Source organism: Mauremys reevesii, linkage group 15 (assembly GCF_016161935.1).
Source record: "Mauremys reevesii isolate NIE-2019 linkage group 15, ASM1616193v1, whole genome shotgun sequence".
In the NCBI taxonomy this organism is placed as follows: domain Eukaryota; kingdom Metazoa; phylum Chordata; order Testudines; family Geoemydidae; genus Mauremys; species Mauremys reevesii.
The window spans coordinates 23307811-23327574 of record NC_052637.1 but is presented as its reverse complement, the minus strand read 5'-3'; the positions used below and the strand labels follow the sequence as shown (position 1 = coordinate 23327574).

At 46.0% G+C, this 19764-nt stretch overlaps 1 protein-coding gene across 1 annotated transcript in view; it reads right to left on the bottom strand.

Annotated features, from left to right (window-relative positions):
* Positions 1-2180: 2180 nt before the first annotated feature.
* The window catches only part of CFAP52 (cilia and flagella associated protein 52), a 30145-nt gene continuing 12561 nt past the window's right edge, over positions 2181-19764 (bottom strand). The window contains exons 7-14 of the mRNA XM_039500250.1: positions 11527-11627; positions 10141-10311; positions 6857-7005; positions 6079-6224; positions 4667-4818; positions 4104-4206; positions 3696-3807; positions 2181-2722 (exon numbers count right to left, since the gene is read on the bottom strand). Of these exons, the coding sequence (XP_039356184.1) occupies positions 2547-2722; positions 3696-3807; positions 4104-4206; positions 4667-4818; positions 6079-6224; positions 6857-7005; positions 10141-10311; positions 11527-11627 (1110 nt within the window). The 3' untranslated portion in view covers positions 2181-2546. The remainder of the gene's footprint in view (positions 2723-3695; positions 3808-4103; positions 4207-4666; positions 4819-6078; positions 6225-6856; positions 7006-10140; positions 10312-11526; positions 11628-19764) is intronic.

Sequence of the window (19764 nt, the reverse complement as noted above, 5' to 3'; positions counted from 1 at the left end):
GAATATGCATGCAGCGGCAGTTCTGTTCACAGACACCTTTTTGCTTCTGTTGATGTGACTGGGGAAACATTAGCTCCCTTTATCGGAGTGAGTAGAGGGGCACAGAAATGCTACAGCCCGTTATGGTAATAGCACATTCAGAATGGCTGAATTACAATGGGATTCTTATCTAAGAGTGTTATAGATCTCCGTTATTAACCGCAGCGTTCCTCCTGACTAACGATAGCGTGATGAATACATTCAGATCATGAAGTACAACCTGCCTGCTGCCAGGCAGATACATAATGGAGGGATTTGTGACTCCCAAACACAACCTGACTCCTGGTGGAGGAATTGCAAAGGGTTTGCTCGGCATGTTGACTGCTCTGAGTTATTCATGTAGGTCAGATCAATTTGTAAAGCTCAAGTGGCTCTCCTGGGACAGCTGGACATGATGTGTGTGTGTGGGGGGGCACACTGCACTTAGAGCATCATGAGATGCACTGGGAGGAAGCAGGGCTGCTGAGCTGTACTGGAGCACAGCTTGAAAACTAGGTGAGACTGCTAAGGCCTAGCTCACCCATGGGGGCCCCATTTTTTCCAAGAACTCAGAGTTCACCTAGCTAGGTACAATACCAGAGTCTAAATAACTGGACTGGAGCTAGCACCTAGGAACTACAGCATGGAGGGCAGAACCCTTAAGGCTCATCTACGGTCAGAGTCACAAAGGTGTGATGTTGCACCAATGTATTTAAACCAGTGCAGCTTTGTGTATGGCCCCTCTACATTGGTTTAAAGATGGCTTTTTGAACGGGGCGAGCTAAGCCAATATAAGAGTATCCTCGCAAAACACTGCTGCACCAGTTTAGTTAAACAGGTGCAGCATCACAGTGCAGGTTAGGTGTAGACGGTGCACTGCGCTCCCAGCTTTCCGTTCAGGTAATCCCTGGTTAGAAAGACTGGCACTGAGCAGCCTTGCTTTACTTGCATTCTGTAAATAGAAGGAAACAGGGTCTAGCAGTTAGAGCATGTCTAGACCCTGGGGGCTAATCTGCACTTCTCCACTGACTCAGCGCGTGACTCTAGCCAAATCACTTCCCCATGCTATACCTCCGTCTCCCGCCTCTGTAAATGGGGCTACCTCATGGGGTGCTGAGAGTCAGCTAGTGCTTGGGCAGTGCACGTGCCCTGAGAGCCTGAGGTGCAAGGTAATGTAGGAGTGCGATGTTCCAGCTCCATAGCCGAGGGCAAACGGACAGCTACAGGGAGACAAGCCTTTTGCTCCTGGTTTGCTAGCTGAATTCCACCCCACCCGGCATTAGAGGGCTGGGAGCTTCTGATGGATAGTGGGTGGCTCTGTGAAATGAGGCAAATGGGTCTCCCCACAATGCCTATTGGACAGGTGTCCACATGACAAAATGCTCACCCCAAATAGCCCTAAGCATTCTCCTTACATACTGACAAGACGAGGCCAAACATTTCATAGGCTAAACTGCCATCACCTCTCTGGAGTTGATACCCATTATCAAGGCAGCACAGGGAAGCCCTCGCTGCTACTGCTCACGCTGTTAATGCCCTGGAGGGAAGGACAGGACCTTCAGGCTCCAGGCCTGCCAGCTCAGCAGTACATTCACTGGGTTTTGTTTCCATTTGCATGGCAGCAAATGATTCCTTCCTTTCCTGCTTTTGACATTCCAGAGGTTTGATCCTGTCCTACAAGCCATGATGAACACTGCTGCACAGCTGGTAAAACCTGCTAGTGTGGCTATCGCTGCAGAACATCAAGCCTTGAGTCTGCAGAAATAGAAGAGGCAGGACTCAGCAGCGTAATCACACCCCACAAGATTCCAGCAAGAGCAGAGAAGACATTTAAGCAGGTAAGTTTCTGTACCAAAAGGAGCTTGTGTTAGAGATTTAAAACCCCAGCATGTGCACGCACACCCACACTGCCCAAAACTCCTCATCTAACTGTAGCACAAGTGACAACCATTCTAGAAGATATCTGAAAGTCAGGCCCCTTTGAGATGTGTCAAGCTGGGTCCCCGAATAATAAGGCACCCTGAATCCTCATGCACCTTTGAAAATCTTGCTTTAAAATCTTAAATCGAGGAGCTCTGTAAGTTACATTTCGGAGTTGAAGTGGAAAAGGCTATTTGCTTATTCAGAACCAGAGGAATTAAAAATGAACACAGAAGAACGCATTTACAGGACAAGCGATTCATTGTGAAGGAGACAGACAGACCTAGAAAGGTATTTGGACAGAAGACAGCAACAGAACACACTAGCACTCATAGAACTGCCTGGGCCTGACTTTGCGCAGGAAGGAGCCCCCCAACTTCAGTGGAGTCAATGGGAGCTGCAAGTGCTCAGCACTTGTGAAAGTCAGGCCCATCAGTCTTATCAGACACCAGAAAGGATCTCTGAAGGGCCTGGTTATTTCATACTAGCTAATATAAAAACAACGTCTCCTCTATTAGTAGGACTGTTTGCATCATTTTAAGTGGTGTCAACTGTAAGATCAAAGCTTTCAGAACTGGCATATGACCTCGCAGCTTCTGTGCCAGGTATCAGGAGGAGTGTGGGTATTTCCATCGCAGGATAGCACCATCCGCGCTCACGCTCACAATGTATTTGTTCCCAGGACAGATCCTGAGTCGGGTGATGCTGCCACTGTGACCCATGCCGACGTGAGTCACCTCACCCTCGTTGTAGTCCCATACCTTCACCAGGTGATCATCACCGCCTGCGTGGGACACAAGGGAGGACAGATGGTTACATGGAGCCCCGGGGGCTTCTGAAAGAGCCATTCGCTTTTTGTTCATGGTGAAAAGGCAGAGGAATGTCCTGGCTTTGGAATGGGAAAAGGGTGCGATACAAGGTCCTGAGCATTGTGGTTTTTTCCCCACTAGAACCAGTGACTCTCTGTGTCTGGGATCAGCACAGTGCTTGGCATGGGCTCCTACACTGACTGAACCTGATAAGCTATATTCAGAGATACAGCCACCCAGCAAAACTACAAATCTTCAGTGAGAATTTCCTCTCAATGCTGATTTAACAGGTTAACTTAAGGGAGCTGGTCCCAGTACATAAACTGCAACTTTCACCACATGCCTGTCCAATCACATGGCTCCCACATGCCACTCCAGTGTCAGGCTCAGAGGATGTGTGAGAATGGCTAGGGATGAATACACCAGTGCTTAATTCAGGCAGCTGTAGAACCAGCCTGGGTCATCCTCCACTTTTAACCCTCCAGAGGGACTCCCACATTACCAGAGAGATTGCTTGGATTCTGGAGAATGGATGCTCCCACAAGCCATGAAAGTCCAAAGGATCAAACTCATCCCTAGTGCAGCTCCACTGAATTCAATGGTGTTTCACCACGGCTGAAAATAACTTCATACTTTCTCCATGACAGACTGGTTTTTAAGGACCTGATCCTGGGAAGTGCTGAGCGCCCTCATCTCTGAATGATTTCAGTGGGAGCTGAAGGTGCTCAGCATATTGCAGGATCAAGCCCATAGTATTTCCCTTCAGTGATTCCTTTTCTTTTCCTCTTGACATATTCGCAGGATCTAATTTTGTTCTTTCTTGCCCACTTTCCTAACCCCTCTGAGGTCCTTTGCATTATTTTTTTGGCTCTCCTGGTGCTGACTTTTCCTTAGCTTCCCTGGGGGTTCTTTTACATTGTTCCCCCCACCCCCCGTGATCCTACTTGCCTGTAACAAAGTAAGTCCCGTCTGACGTAATATCCATCCCATTGATGGAGCCAGTCAGGGAGCCTTCCAAATTTCTGATTGCAGAACCATCAAATACTTCCCAGTATCCAATCTAGAAACAAGATCAGAAATGAGAGATCACTTGTACAGCACTGGTGTGAAGATTTCCATTGCTTCTGGAGGATAGCGTTAACCTGGACAGTGATGAACCTAAATCATAAATTACTGAAGTGCCCAATTCTCTCCCATATAACTATCGCCTTTCTATCATGGGAAAGCCCACATGGGCTTGATAAGTGCCTGGCATGATTGGATTGGAAGCTGAAATCCCTGACAGTGACAAGACTTGCTGTCCTGCCCCTTGAGATTCTGAGCTACTTCAAGCTGACTTCCTGAAGTTGTGCTTACCTTTCTGTCTGTTCCACTGGTGATAATCTGGTACTCCTCTGGATGGTAACACACACACTGGAACAAGGTGTTGGCCAGGATCATCTGATTCCTCATAAAACGTCTGAAAAATACCCCCAAAGCTGCCTGAGTCAGAGTTTATCAAAACTCATCTCTCTCTTCCTAAGACAGCTTTACCTACTGTGGGTGTGAGGCATCTCCCCCAGGTAACACTCCATCACATACTGGTCTGCGGATAGGGTTTCATGAGGTACAGATAACGTGGAACTCATTTGATCGGGGAACACCCTCCCACAGGCTATCCATGCTGTCTATTCTCCCAAGCTGCGCCCCCTTGGCTGTGTCACAAAAGGCCTTATAAAACAGGGACTGGTATCATAGTAGCAAAATCTTTCATTTCTGGACACCATGCTCAGGGGAACCTTGGCTGCCCAGGGCACCCTGTGTGTGGGGTGGCTCTGCCGAGAGCTTTACAAGGACATCCCATACCCCAAAACTGGCAAGGTCAGAGTCATGGCATAGCTGAGAAGTGCTGTATTGCCGAGGAGGAATGATCTCCTTACACAATATCCCAGATGATGCACGTTCCATCGATGCTGGCTGTGACACACTCCCGGTTGTTCTTCTTAATCTTGATGCAAGACACAGCGGATATGTGCTCCTTCAGCACTTCCTCCAATTTGCGAGTGTTCTGACCAATTTCCCACACCCTCACCTGCAAACCAGCCACAAACACCTTTGTAATGCACGCTCCTTACTGAGCTAAAGTGGAACCAAAAGGGATTCCTGAGCTCAGGGTTTCTCCTGCAGCATTTGATGACATCTCCAGCACATGGAGCTGAGTGAGATGCTGCATTTCTTACGCTGCTTCCACTTTCTCTGGGGATGAGTGAGGGCAGAAATACAGATCTCTGAACTCAGAACCAAATCCTGCTCCCATTGAGGTCTATGGCTAAACTCTGGTCTACTTCATTTTCACAAGGATTTGGCCTTAACCGAATTAAAATGTAGACTTAAAGTCAAGTTCACCACTCATGGAGCCACAACAGAGATGAATTTAGCCTCAAATGTACAGATAAAAGGATGCAGGATCAGGTCCTGTCTTGAGTACAGATTTTCCTTCTAACACAGCTTTGGTCACTCTTGTTGCCAGTCTAGGTTGCAGAGCTGATAATAAATTATAAATATAACCTTGACTTCCGCTGCTTTCAGAACACCAGGCAATATTCCTATTGTGAAAACATACCACTAAAAATAATCTCTTCTATTACAAGTCAGACTGTACCTATTCTTTTGACTGCATTTCAATGGGAGAACTGTTCTTCTACCGCGAAACACAGCAACCTCAGCTGTTTGACTCTGCAACTTAGACAGACAGTAAGAGTCCCAAGATAATACCTCTCCAACCTTGTCTCCCTAATATCCTGGGATCAACATGGCTACAAAAACACTGCATCCAATAAGAGTCCCAGGAATTTAGGATGTTACCTACAGCTTGAGGAGCCACACAAATGGGACTTTTTGCCCTGAGCTTTGGAGTTGGGAGAAAAAAAAGGAGGACGACGAAATGAACCTGCACTGCGCAGGTCAATCTGAACATGTTAAGCAGGTGAGGACTGGGACTAGCAAAGCTGGGTTAGAAGGAAAATCTGTATTCAAGACAGGCTTGCAAACAATGACAGGTGCAGATGAACCAAATATAGGTGACAGACAGACTGACAAATGGGATTAAGAGGCATGTTCAGCGTTGGAAGGATTTACTATGGCCGGCATGCCAGGAGTAATCAGAGGGTACGGCTCCATGTCACACTATGAGCAAATGGGAAGATTTATTTACAGCAGACACTAACATTTTGGAACTGAGTCTTGTGCTTAAGTGAGCCAAGCAAAGATGATGCTCAGGTTCAGCCTAGGTGGTTACTAGTTAGCATGGCAACAGCACAAGTCAGCCCTGAGAGATTTTAGGGCATATTACCTGCCCTTCACCTCCTCCACTGATGATCCTTTTACAATCACTTGTTGCAGCGATGGCTGTCACGCCCATGCTATGGGCATGGTCAATCACATACATGAGTCGGCCAGTCTCTGGTGTGAAGGCACGGATTTTCCCATCATTCCAAGCTGATGCAATATGGAAACAGATCATCCAGAAGGTCACTTCCTTTATATTATTATTCTCCTCCCTATGCCCCTCCCTGATCTCCTCCCCCTTTTAACAAAAACAAAAAAACCTCCTTCACACTGATGTCCCTATTAGCTATCAGCATGTATGTAAAACCCACTGCCGAGTCTATGAAGCCAGCCGGGGAAGATTTCACTCCCTCTAGGGAAGAATGTTTTGGTGATGATGGAGGTGAGCACGGGCACTCTCAACAGGGGGACTGCTGTAGCTCCACTGCTACCATGCAGCAGAAGGCAATGGCTAGGGGATATATGTAAAGATTCACCACACCCCTGCCCCACCTCAGCCCCAACCCATGACAGTGTGATGGGAACTAATGTGCCAGCGTTTACACCCTCTATGTATGCCCCCCAAATCCTGCCCTCCTCACGCACCATTTCCTTGGTGCCTGGGGATTGGCAACTGTGGAGCAGGGTTTACCGGGCTGACCATAAACAGAAACCTTTTGGTCACTGCAATTAGCTGAAACAATTCCAGGCTTTGGTCCTTCCCCATTCTTTTAGAGCCTACTTCCTTAAAAGCGGGCAGCAATTTGAGGCTGAATCTAAACACGGAGCTTGCCAATCATTACCTGAAATAATACTCTTGCCGTCCCTCATGAAGTCTATAGCATGGCAGGTCATATTGGGGATCGTGATTCGTAAGAGCTCCTTGTTTTCTGGGGTGTGCCACACCCTGATGTCATTCTTGGAGCAGGTGGCAAACAAATCAGAGGTTCCCCTGGGGAAGGTAGAGAAGCAGGCTACTGAAGGCCAGTGTTGGGGAACAGTTTCCTCATTAAATCTCAACTCTCCCTCCATTGCTTCGCTATTTGACGTTACTAATGTTCAACCGTAGGCTTCCCAGTAGGGGACACCATAGCTAAGGTGGAAGGACCATTTTCATTTTTTACTCTTAACTTTCTGACAATTTCACCTTTTGGGGTGAAACTTTCCAAGCCTGCTCTCACCTCAAAGATGATTTTATGGGAAGTTTAAAGTAAGCCCCACAGCTGTATTTCAGGCTTTTTGCTTTAAAATAGAATGTAACTTTTTTTTGGCCCCTGTATACTAAACAAAAGATGGATGAAACTTCAGATATTGTGCACAGCCAGTCCTACAAATAGAAAAAACAGTGGAGTTTGCACTGGCATAGTTTTTTGTTAATTATTCCTTGCACAATACAATCATGTAGTGTCATAGCTACGTATGTTGAGTATCTACAAAATGGTCAAGTTTTAGACCCATAGCTTGCATAAAACACACTTTTACAGCTCTTAAATGCTGCAGCTGGAAGTTTTCCTTTTTCTCTCTCCCAAAAAACCTAAACAAACAAAGAGGAAATGGAAAATTAAATACATGGACCATTGGCAGATGTAAATTGTCATTGAAGTCAATGAAGCTTTGACCAATAACACTAGCTGAAGGTCTGCCTTGTATTACTGCAACACAACTGTTAGATTGTGCATTTGAACACTAAATGTCTGGAAATGAAAAAGTTACATTTCTCCGTCAACAGCAACCTACATTTTGCATACAATACAGTTTCATTAGTTAGGGTGTTAAATGTATACCTCAATAAGCAGCGCGCAGACAATATTGATACAAGAACTGACAGGTTCATTTCCTGGGTTGCGTGTGTGTAAATTTGAAACCCTAAGCTTTACAATAAGTTTGGCTACATAGATACTATAAGAAATGTTAATTTGGAAGCAATCATATTCTAAGAGAGCTGGATAAAAGAAAGGTTTGTTGATTCCCCAGGATTAACATCAGGTGTCAATGACAGGCTCCTTGTTGCCAGGATGCATTTTTTACCCCCCTTAATGGGCCAGGAACACTGCTGGGAGAATTAGACAAGGCTGCAAAAGTCTGCTGAAATGTATCTCACAATGAGGCATGAGCCTTCACATTTCTAGCTTCACAGAATAAAACCTGCTCAATTTATCTGGAAAGTGAAAATAATGTATAAAGATTTTAGTTGTCTTTAAGAATTTACATATTTTCCCTTCTACCTGATGAGCTGTCAGAAGCCTCCTTATATTCCAAAAGAGGGAGAAGTTATATTTGAGAGTCTGCTGGATCCTAATGTTTATAGATGCTGTTGGGGTGGGGAGGGGAACTGCTCTCCACCTCAGTGAGGGCAAGTCACAGGAGTCCTCAGGCCCGTGCTGGTGGCAGTCACCCTTGTTTGGGTAGAGAGGGGTATCCAGATCACCCAAACAAAGGGGCACATTTCCTGGTGCACTACGCAGCTGCATGCTGCTCCAGCCCCCGCTCCGCCTTTTCCCCATGGCTCCCACCTCTTCCCATCCCTGCTCTGCCTCAGCCCCACCTCTTCCCGCTCCTGCTCCACCCCAGCCCTGCCCTTCCCCTGAGGATGGTAAGTGGAGTGACCAGGCCACACCCCACCCCACTCCCCAGAGGACTGCAGCAGGGGTTGGGCCTGCACTCACTGGCAGTGGTAAGAGTGATCCGGTCCCAGCCCACTCTGCTCCCTGGCTCGCAGCCACACTGCCGGTGAGTGCTGGGGGGCGGTTCCCCACTGCCCCCCAAATCCCAAGGCTGGGAGCTAGGGGAGCAGAGAGGAGCGGCCAGAGCAGGGTCACTCCTCTTCCCGCCGCCCCATGAACGCGAGGTCGGGCCCGCCCTGCGATCACTGGGTGGCAGGAAGTGGAGCGACCTGGCCTCAACCCGCTCCGCTCTGCCGGTGAGTGCTGGGGGGCGGTTCCCTTCTGCCCCCCAAGCCTGCTCCTGCCCCTCTCCCTCCACAGAGGCCTGGGGCCAGGCCCTCCCTCACACACACATGGAGGCCTGGGGGGCTGCATAGGGCACCAAAATGGCTAGGGACGGCCCTGGATGTGCAGGTCTGTACACTGGTGTAAAGTGAGGGGTTGGAGGGCCTCTTGCATTTCTGTTTTATACGCTATACATTTTGCTGTAACTCAATAGGACTTGGCACTTCATGTCACAACGGCAGCATGCCAAAACTCAAAACCTCCCTCCGGATCAAATGCCACCCTCCATTTGCAGAGCGAGTGACTGAGCTATCACTTCTATGAAATGTCATGATCCTAATATTCACAGCAAAGAGGAATTTTCCTGTCTGTTCATGAGATGAATGTGAACAGAAGGCACATCTGTGAAGTTAGCACCATGCATCAGGAGTCCTGAATTTAATTTAACATGCCATATTGTTAAACACACAATTACAAGTGATGTTGATACACCCAAAGTCTGTTTTGACAGCAGTGCTAGTCAATATTAGATGACGTTCTAGGCATGAAGTGGGTTATAGCCCACAAAAGCTTATGCCCAAATAAATGTGTTAGTCTCTGAAGTGCCACAAGGATTCCTTCTTGTTTTTACTGATACAGACTAACATGGCTACCCCTCTGAAACCTGTTCTAGGCACTGGATCAGAGGGCAGGAATGCAGCCATGTCTGCAAGTATAGACCCTATTCAACTCAGTAAATGGAAAGAAACATTGAAAGGCACATGAAATTTCAAGTTTCACATTAGTCAGGGCCTGAATGGCCCAGGGATTTCATAGCACTTTTCCCAAGAGTAGGGGTGTTAATACCAGTGTTACACAAATTCCAATTTGCATAATTACAGTCTGCCTACTTAAAATTCTCCATGTAGATTCAGTTGGAGAACGTATTTTTCACTTCCCCAAGCTGAACTGCTGCTGACTACCACACCAGATGGGGCTGCATTTCGGTGGTGGAGGAAGGGATTCTTATATGTAAATCAGTGTGACTTTGGAAACCTTCTGCATAGAAGGTGCTGTACAGACATCTTTGTCAAATCTACAGCTTGCTCCCCACCCCATCTTTTTCAAGAACAAAAATGCTCCCTTCCGGTCATACTAACGATGGAAAAATGATGTCATGGATGGCTTCATTATGACAGGTGGCAATGAGCTCCTCTTTAAAATCATTGTAGTTAAGGCGATAAATCTGGGACTCGTCTGTTCCTACAAAGAACTGGTGACCTTGACCTCTGAGGGTGAGGGAAGTGACGCCACCTTGGACTTGAATTTTCCTGAAAGACAAAGCAGAAATTTGCACTGATGTGGACCTTGATTTTTCTTGCCTCTCTCTCCTCCCAACCCTTGTTTTTTGTTTGGCCTCTGCTGCTTTATCTTACTCCCACCCATGTGCCACATTAGGTCATGATATCAAGAGGCAGAAACATTGTCAAGTCTAACATGCCATCCTCTGCCATGTTTGTTTGCACTTCATGCGATCCTTGGGGTCTTAGGGATTGTCTACATGGGGAAATAACTGTAATAGCTATGGCAGAATATTCTGCATTAGCTGTCTGTGTGGACCACCTTATTCTGCACTTAACATACACTTTGGAAGTGGATTAAGTTAACGCACACAAAAGCGCTCAGTGTAGAATAAGAGCATCCACATGGGGAGTTAGTGCGGAATACCTATTCCAGTTTACATTCACCTACTAGTTTATTTCACCATAGCTACCACATGTAGACAATCCCAAATCTGGCAGGGATTGAGAAAACGCATATACACACACTCTGTTAGACCAGCGGTCATGTGTAAACACGCCTTTGTTTACTTTCTTATTAGAAGTGCACTTAATTAGCATAACCCCAAGAGTATTCCAGGCAATTTTGAATTCAATGTTTGGGGAATAGTTTAAATCACATACGACCACGTTATCAAAAGTGCACACCTAGATTGCTTGTGGGAAACTGCCCGTAGCGCTGTTTTCCATGCACACTGGAATGCTTTGCAAGTACTCAGGCACACAGTTTTGATACACTTCTCTACATAGCTAGTATCCAATATCTGCTTACAACCACTTTTTTAAAGATTTCAAGGGTGCAGACCCCCAGCTGGTGAAATCAACCATAATTCGTTGACTTAATAGAGCTATGTTAATTTTGGATCAGTTTAGGATCTGGCACCAAGCCTTTAGAACTAAATGTGGTCATTTAAAATGAACAACAATCATTGGCACAAACTTTTGTAAATGAATCAATAAAAACATGCACCATGTTTCAATCTGTCACTATTTCATTCTGCAAGATAAATGCTGTCCATTTTGACAGTGTCTACTTGTGTTTGGAAAACTGATATATTGAGATTTCTCTCTTATTCATTAACTAAAAAAACCCATCAGCGCTGGAAGTTTGTGTGTGCCATTGAAAGTGAACACTACTGCCCTGGTTATGTTGCCACTCTGTGGAAACACCACTCACCCTCCTGCTGCTTTGATCTACAAACTCACTTGATTGGTTTGTAGTTTGATCCTTTACAGAGAGATACAATCCCTCCTCCGGTGCTGACTACTAAATCTCCTGTCTTCAGCAAAAGCAAAGCTGTGACCCCCTATGAGAAAACAGGATTAACACACTATTGTAGCGAAGCAGAGTCTCTTTACTGGTGCTGCCATGCAGAAGAGCTCAGACAGAGTCTTTGTCATGCTCCCTGTGGTGCTGATGTTGTTCGCGCGCTGCTTTATTAGTACTGCTCCACTCCGCTGCTAAAAAGCAGTCCTTCCAAAATGAAAAGGGAGACAACGTTTATCAGCTACAGGTATCTGAACAGCTAGCGTACAAACTTGAAAGAAGAGCAAGAAAGTAATGACAGCATTAATCCTATATAAAGGGACTAGGACTGAGCACGCACATCCATGGATAACCATTCTAGCACAGAATACATGCATCCTTCCACGGGTGACTCTTTTATTGGCGTTGAAGAAACACAGGGCTTGTCTACACCATGCAGCTTTTAGGAACAAGGCTGTGTCGACACAGCCTTGTCGCTAAAAGTCAGCGTGTGTCAACGCTCTTTGTCGGCACTTTTGCCAACAAAATACTTCCAGCCCCGAGAGCGGCATTAGCTTTGTCGGCTGACAAAGCTGCGTTCACACTGCCACTCACGTTGGCAAAACTTTTGTCTTTCATGGGGGGCTTTTTTAAGCCCATGAAAGACGAAAGTTTTGTCGACAACTTTGCAGTGTAGACATACCCTCAGTGTAACTCAGCCTAAGCTTCTCCCCCAAAGCTGTGCTTTGGGTTTTCTGCACGACCTCTCTGTCCCATACCCTACTTCTCATTGCTCCAGAGAACCACTCCCATCTCCCTGTATTGAGGGTGGGATTAACAAGCTCTTCCTATCACTGACAGCAGTCTGGAAGCAGTCAGCATTTCAATGGATGGGTCCAACACCTGCTAACATGGGGTAGGACAACAGAAGAACCTACTGCTCTGTCAGAGAAAGGAAGCATTGTCTGCTGGTCACAGCACCAGACTGGGAGTCAAGAAATCAGTTCTGTATCCAGCTCTGGCACAGATTTTCCTGTATGTCCACAGAGAAGGCAGACTGGCTCTCTGTGCCTCAGTTTTCCTGCTTGTCAAATGCGAGTAATCTGGGCTATGATGCTGAGTTTATTAATGTCTAAAGATCTCCAAGATCCTCTGAAATAAGGTGCCGTAGAGAGGCAAAATACTAGTACTGGACCAAATCCTCAGGTCCATCCTCAGACAAATCCCCCACTGATTTTAGTGAGAGTTTTCAGCTCACTAAAGAGGGAGTAAAAAACGGAGTGAAGATGTCAGGATCTGGCTCATTATTAAATGAGGTCATTCTCTTGCTGTCAAAAATCTGGACTGTGAACTAAATTCTATTGCTCAGCAAACAGTGTCCTCCCAGCATGTCAGCTCCATTGTGGGCTGGCGTCTTCCAGCTCCAACGGGACAGTGCCAATACTGCAGTATCTTCAGCTGTTACAATTCTTGGCATTCTCTCACTTATACGATTCAGTTTAGTTCCCAGAGTCCTCTTTACCTCTCACTCACGGCTTTTCCTTACGCATGTCTCCAACTGTTGCATACAGGGATGTAGTACATGTGTCAGTTAGGAGCACTTCAACTCAGAGCTCCTATAAGTAGTATTAGTGTGGCCGTGTTTTGTGCAACCATGTTTCTGGATGCTTACCACAGAAACCAGTTAAATGCCAATATCCTCCCGTCTCCCTCTGACTTCTCTACAGAGTTTCACTGAATCACTTAGCACAGAGCATTTATCTGCCAGCCCTTATGATATTTACAATATTTGGTTGTTTTTCCTCAAAGCCCCAGCTCCTAGAGTCATGGGATTATGTGAGACCCTCAATTTTCATTTTAAAAAAATTGTACATTTCTAACATTCACGGTTGTGGAAAAAAGCATGAAAATGTGAACTCTCAAAGGTCAAAACCCAGAAGGCAAATAAAAAGAACCCAACATTTTTTGAAACTGTCTAATTTTTAAGTCAATTTCATGGTTTTTGAACACATGAGCTTGGCAATATTGTATAATGTATTGTGTCTGAGCCTACAATACTGGTATTCCCAGACCAGCTCCTCTATACATATTAATCAGACCCAACCCCGGTTAGCTTCCAGGATCAGACACATTCAGGGCAGTATGGCCACAGACAGCAAGTTTACAGGTCCTTTGAGCTGAAACAATTAAGGTTCTATGAGGGGAGGCCAAGCCAGAGAGGAAAATAGAAAGGGTATTTGAACTGTTCAGGTCCAGGAGGGGATCTTTAAGAGCATCCAGTCAGTATAGACTGAATGATAGTACAATTCATAGAGAAAGTAGGTTGAGTTTGGGAAGACTGCTTTGGTCCAGTTGTCCAATTGAGTGGAATCAACTGTATTAATTTTAAAGTCTTGCTTATGTTTCATGAAATATATTTTTTAAAAATATTTTCTGTAGAGGTTACTGCATATGTCAGATTAGCTGTATTACTCATCTGTTCAGAAAATAAACCTATCAAGCATATCTGCATGAAAAAGGGTCTTCGCTTCTATTTACGTTTTTCTATTTTTATCCTCTTTGCATGTTTTCTCTTTTTATTTCCATCTGTTCCACTAACTTATCCCTCTCCTGAAATCATGATTCTCTGACATCATTAGTAATTGTGGGAAATTATGTCATACACAAAGGATGTTTTTACCATCAAGTACAGAAAAACAATAGGAAGGAAGCCTGTTTTCATTTAACTAGCCTCAGGAAAATGATGAGAACAAAGAAAACAAACACAGAAAATATGATCTAGAAATAGAACTGTTCTAAACAGAATGTTTTTTCTAGTTTTCTATGAGGTGTCAGCAGCTCTTTATGAGTCCTACTATCAGATACCCATCAACTTTGCTTTTGATCTATTACTTTGCAGGGTCTTTCTATAAAAGTCCTCCCATTTCAAACACCCAATGGGTTTAGGGTTATGGAAAGTGGTGGAATTACAACTCAAATAAACAATGATAGAATTTACATAATTACAGCTCTCAACTACCTGCTAATAAATGTGTGTTTTTATGGCACTCTCAATACTGCTTTCATTTTTCTAGGTATCCTGTTTAATTTCCCTAATTTGGGATTGAAACTGGTATCCCAAACTATGAAAATCAAGGGCCTTCAACTGGTCAGAACACATATGGTTAGATGTGTCATCATCAGTCTGATTTCAACCCTGCTTTTGTAAATGGACTTCTTTTGTGTCAGGACCGTTCTTTGAACTACCCCAAGTAAACGGACAGTTTTATAATTTCCACTTGTAATTCACAACACCAAGCAATTCACATTAATGATGCCATTAATAGTGTTTTATATCCTGCCTTTTCTAGATGAAACACAGTCTCCTAAGAAACCACTGTCTTGAAGTACAGTAATTACAGAGACAAATCTCAAACCAACTCAAGCATGCCTATTTCCCCGTAAGGATACCTTCTCTCCCTTGTCCCATTCTCATCTCTTCCAGGCTTCTTTGCTGCACCGTGAACTCCTGCTCTTCACCTTCAAGTTGTTTAAAGATTTTTTACAATGTAAACACTCCAGGAATTTTGAGAAAGGTATTTGCAAGTCACCCATCCCACTTTACACCTGAGCAACCAGCTTGAAATTCCTCAAGCAAATATGAATAGAAATGAATGTAGTGTTTACAGGTCCAGTATTTACTGTCTTTACAGAAAACCCTTTTTTAAAAAAATGCCATAAGGAAAAGCTTGGTTTCAAAAACAAGTTGCCATGTGAAAGCAATGCACTTTACTATCCTGGCGTATAAAACCCAAGCACTTAAATACCAAGAGATGAACAACGAAGGACCTGATTATCCTTACACTGCCTACTTAATAAGTAGCGCAGGTATAGTCGTGTTGGTCCCAGGATATGAGAGAGACAAGGTGGGTGAGGTAATATCTTTTATTGGACCAACTTCTGTTGGTTAGAGGGACAAGTTTTCCAGACACACAGAGCAATTCTTCAGGTCTGGGAAAGGTACTCCCAGTGTCACAGAAAAGTGCCAGGGGGAACAGATTGTTTGGCATAAGTAGTTAGTACGCATTATAAGGGACCATTCAAGGTAGAGTAGCCCATTAATTGCCCTCACCAAACAAGGATACTCCACCAGAGAAGTAGATCACATCATGGAATGGGCCACTCAAATACCCCAAGAGAACCTGCTTCAATACAGAAATAACACCCCCGACTGCAAATACCTAATTGTCACCTATCACCCCACACTGGAACGCATATGGGGTATCATCAAATAATGACAACCTATGCTCAAGGACCCCACCCTGAGATCTTTCCTTAACCCCACTTCTGGCCTTCAAACAATCCCCTGGCCTCTCCAAGCTCATCGTCAGAAGCAAGCTCCCCACAGACCAGAACACACCAACTCAAATCAAAGCAGCATCAGACCCTGCCAGAACAACAAAAGCAAAATCTGCCGACAAATCTCCACTGCTACAATGACCAATACCCCCCTACAATACACTTTTCAAGATCCATGGATCCTACAAATGCCTATCAAAACATATGGTGTACCTCATCCAGTGCACTAAATGCACCACCAACTACGTGGGTGAAACCAGACAATCACTATGCTCTTGAATGAACTCACACAGGAAAATGATAAAAGACAGACTATAGTTTATATTCTCTCTCCATTAGAGCTCTTTTCTCTGACAGTTTCAAAGCCAGAGAAGCAAATCTAAAATTAAAATAATAATTTCTTGAACATTTTACTGTTCCTGACCATGAAATTTTACATGAGCCACTGTAAAATCTACCTATGGTCCATACTGGGCAGATAGAGGGATATAAAAATAGAGAGATAGAGGGGTATAAAGATAGATATAAAGATAGAGGGATATAAAGCAATATTTGTAACTTAGCTCATATTTAGAAAAGAAGGCATTTATGTATCATAATTGCAAAGAGTACTTAATTTATTCAGTAGAGAATCTAGCTGTCAGTGAGACTTAACCCTACAAAACCCAAAGCATGAGGACTTCTCTCACTTTATTTTTTGAGAAGGGGGCTGTTATAAGGTGGTGTCAAGATCAGCTTTACTGGGGAACTCTAACTGCAACCTTTACTCTGGAGAAGCAGTTGCCTTTTCATAGCAGACCACATGCTTTTAGAGCCAGTCCCAGAACTCTGCTTCCACAACTCCAAAAATACAGGCCATTGCTACTTGAACTGAATGGACTAAGTGTATTGTTCCAGAGAATCCACGATCAGAACTTGAATCACCACAAGACAATGCCTTGCCTAGCCACCTGTCCATAACTACTTTTATCATCCTACTAGACACAATACTAAACAACTTTGTCTTTCAGGTACCAAAACGGAGACTTAATAAACCTAAACTGCACATAAAGAATTCAACTGTTACCTCTTGGCACCCAAATTGCAGTCACAAAATATGCAGGTTCTGTGCATGCAGCTTCCAATTCTGCACAAGCAAATGCAGAGTTTGTGCATGTAGCAGCTGTACACACCTATTCTGCAGACGCAGGTCAGGCAGAGTTTGGAAAATTTTCCCCTAATGGCTTCCTCCGCCAGTTTTGCTGTTGGATTTTTGTTACAGTCCTTGCTGCTCACTCATTTTCTCTCTCACCACAAGGTTTGCTTCCCTCAGGGACAGCACTGCCTCAGTAGTGCAGATGCAGATAATACTTTCATCTGCATACCTTCTCTTGCTGCTTGCTGAATTTCAGGGATTCTGACACAACAGAGAAATATATTCACACTTCTGCAAGAGATTTAAGGAAGAGCTTGAATTCCTTCGATGTTACACTCTCCACTGGGCATACGCTGAGAAGCAGTAAGAAGTCTTTTATAGATATGAATAAAGAGAATCCAAGAACAACTGATGTTCATGTTTAGCATAAATCCCCCATCCAGACTATTTTTGCACAGGATTGACCTGTTCTGGGGATGAATCAGGGTGTGTAGTAAACCAGGCTGTTGTCTGAAGGACCCCTGCCTCATTTGTTGCAGAACTTGAAAGTCATGTAATGAATGAAGCAGGAAGCTGCAGGAAGATAAAGGATGGTTTCATGTTTAAGGCACTTGAATGCTGCCCTGGGGAATTTAATTATTTTCCTGTGTCTGCCACGGAATCCCCATGTGATGCTGGGTAAGTCTCTGAAACCAGTGGTAGTCACTGATTGTGTGTTCATCATTTTCTGGGTCCTGAATTGAATCCCCGGGGTCTGATTTGCAGAAGTGCTGAACACTTACAGCTGCAGTTGAAGTGAGTGATTGCTTTAGCAGTAACTGATAGCAGTAGTAGGTTCTCATCCTCTATATGGACCAGCACTAGAGTGGGATGAGACATGCACTTTGCCAGTGGGTTTCATAGATATTTGCTGACAGAAGGGAGTAGTGAGACTCAGGAATCTTGGGTTCCATTCCAAGCTTTGAAAAAGAGTGTTCTCTAGTGGGCACACACTCTTCTGCCCATTTCCCCAAAGCCTGGCATCTTCTGCCCCATCCCTTCTAACCTATCCCTCTCCCCATTTTGCCTTTTCCCCACCTGTCTCCTCGTCCCAGTCTCCTTGCCCAGCCAGCTCTAGTCTTTCCTTTGGTGCTCAATGTTAAAGCCTCGATCTACTCTCCCACGCCCAGCTCCCTCCTCATACCCCAACTCCTTGTCCCCCTTCTCCTTGCCCAGAAAGTCCCAGTTCCCTCTCCAGGTTCCTCATCCACTCTCAGTCTCCGTCCCCCACCCCAGACGCTTGTCCCAGTCTCTTTGTTCAACTAGCCTCGATTCTTGCCTTGCACTGCAGCTACTTGTCAGATCTGTCTCTCCTGCCCTGACCCCCTGTTCCACACCCACTGGCTTCTGGTCCAAGTCTCCCTGGTCCACCAGTCCCTTTCCCATTCCCCAGCTCCTCATCCAATCTCAGTGTTTCTCCATCCCGGACAATTGGCTCCCTCTCTTGCCCCTCAGTGGTTTGAGCATTGGCCTGCTAAACCCAGGGTTGTGAGTTCAATCCTTGAGGGGGCCACTTAGGGATCTGGGGCAAAATCAGTACTTGGTCCTGCTAGTGAAGGCAGGGGGCTGGACTCGATGACCTTTCGGGGTCCTTTCCAGTTCTATGAGATAGGTATATCTCCATATATTATTTCTGTCATTGGCTCCAAGCCCCAGTCTCTGTCCAGCTTCTAGTCCAGAGGTGGGCAAACTTTTTGGCCTGAGGGCCACATCGGGGTTCTGAAACTGTATGGAGGGCCGGGTAAGGAAGGCTGTGCCTCCCCAAACAGCCTGGCCTCTGCCCCCTCCCACTTCCTGCCCCCTGACTGCCCCCCTCAGAACACCTGACCCATCCAACCCCCCTGCTCCTTGTCCCCTGACCACCGCCTCCTGGGACCCCACCCCCATCCAACCCCCCCGCCTCCCTGTCCCCTGACTGCCCTGATCCCTATCTACATCCCCACCCCTGACAGCCCCCCTGGGACTCCCATGCCTATCCAACCCCCCAGTTCCCCATCCCCTGACCGCCCCCCCCGAACCTCCGCCCCATCCAACTGCCCCCTGCTCCCTGTCCCCTGACTGCCCCCCGGGACCTCTGCCCCTTATCCAACCCCCCCACTCCCCATCCCCTTACCATGCCGCTCAGAGCAGCAGGACTGGCAGCCGCGCTGCCCGGCTGGAGCCAGCCATGCTGCTGTGCTGCCCAGCAGGAGCTCGCAGTCCCACTGTCCAGAGCGCTGGCAGCACGGCGAGCTGAGGCTGCAGAGGAGGGAGGACAGCAGGGGAGGGCCCGGGGGCAGCCTCCCTGGCCAGGAGCTCAAGGGCAGGGCAGGACGGTCCTGCGGGCCGAATGTGGCCCGCGGGCTGTAGTTTGCCTACCTCTGTCCTAGTCCCATCCTCTTTGCCCAGCCAGTCACAGTTTCTCCTCCTTCAACTCCTAGTCAGTTTCTCTCCCCCGCCCTCCAGACCCTGTCTCACCAGACTCCTCCTCCTAGTCTATTCCTTTCTCTCCCTCTGGCTTTTGTCCCCTCTGAATTCAAATCAGTCGGCTTCCTCCACACTGCCTGGGTGCCAGCAGCGGGGTCTTCTCTTATTATCTGTATTATCAGAGTTCCTAGGAGCCCTAGTCATGGACCCGGACCCATGGTGCTAGGTGCTGTACACACACAGAACAAAAAGAATGTTCCTGCCTATGATGGGATTTACA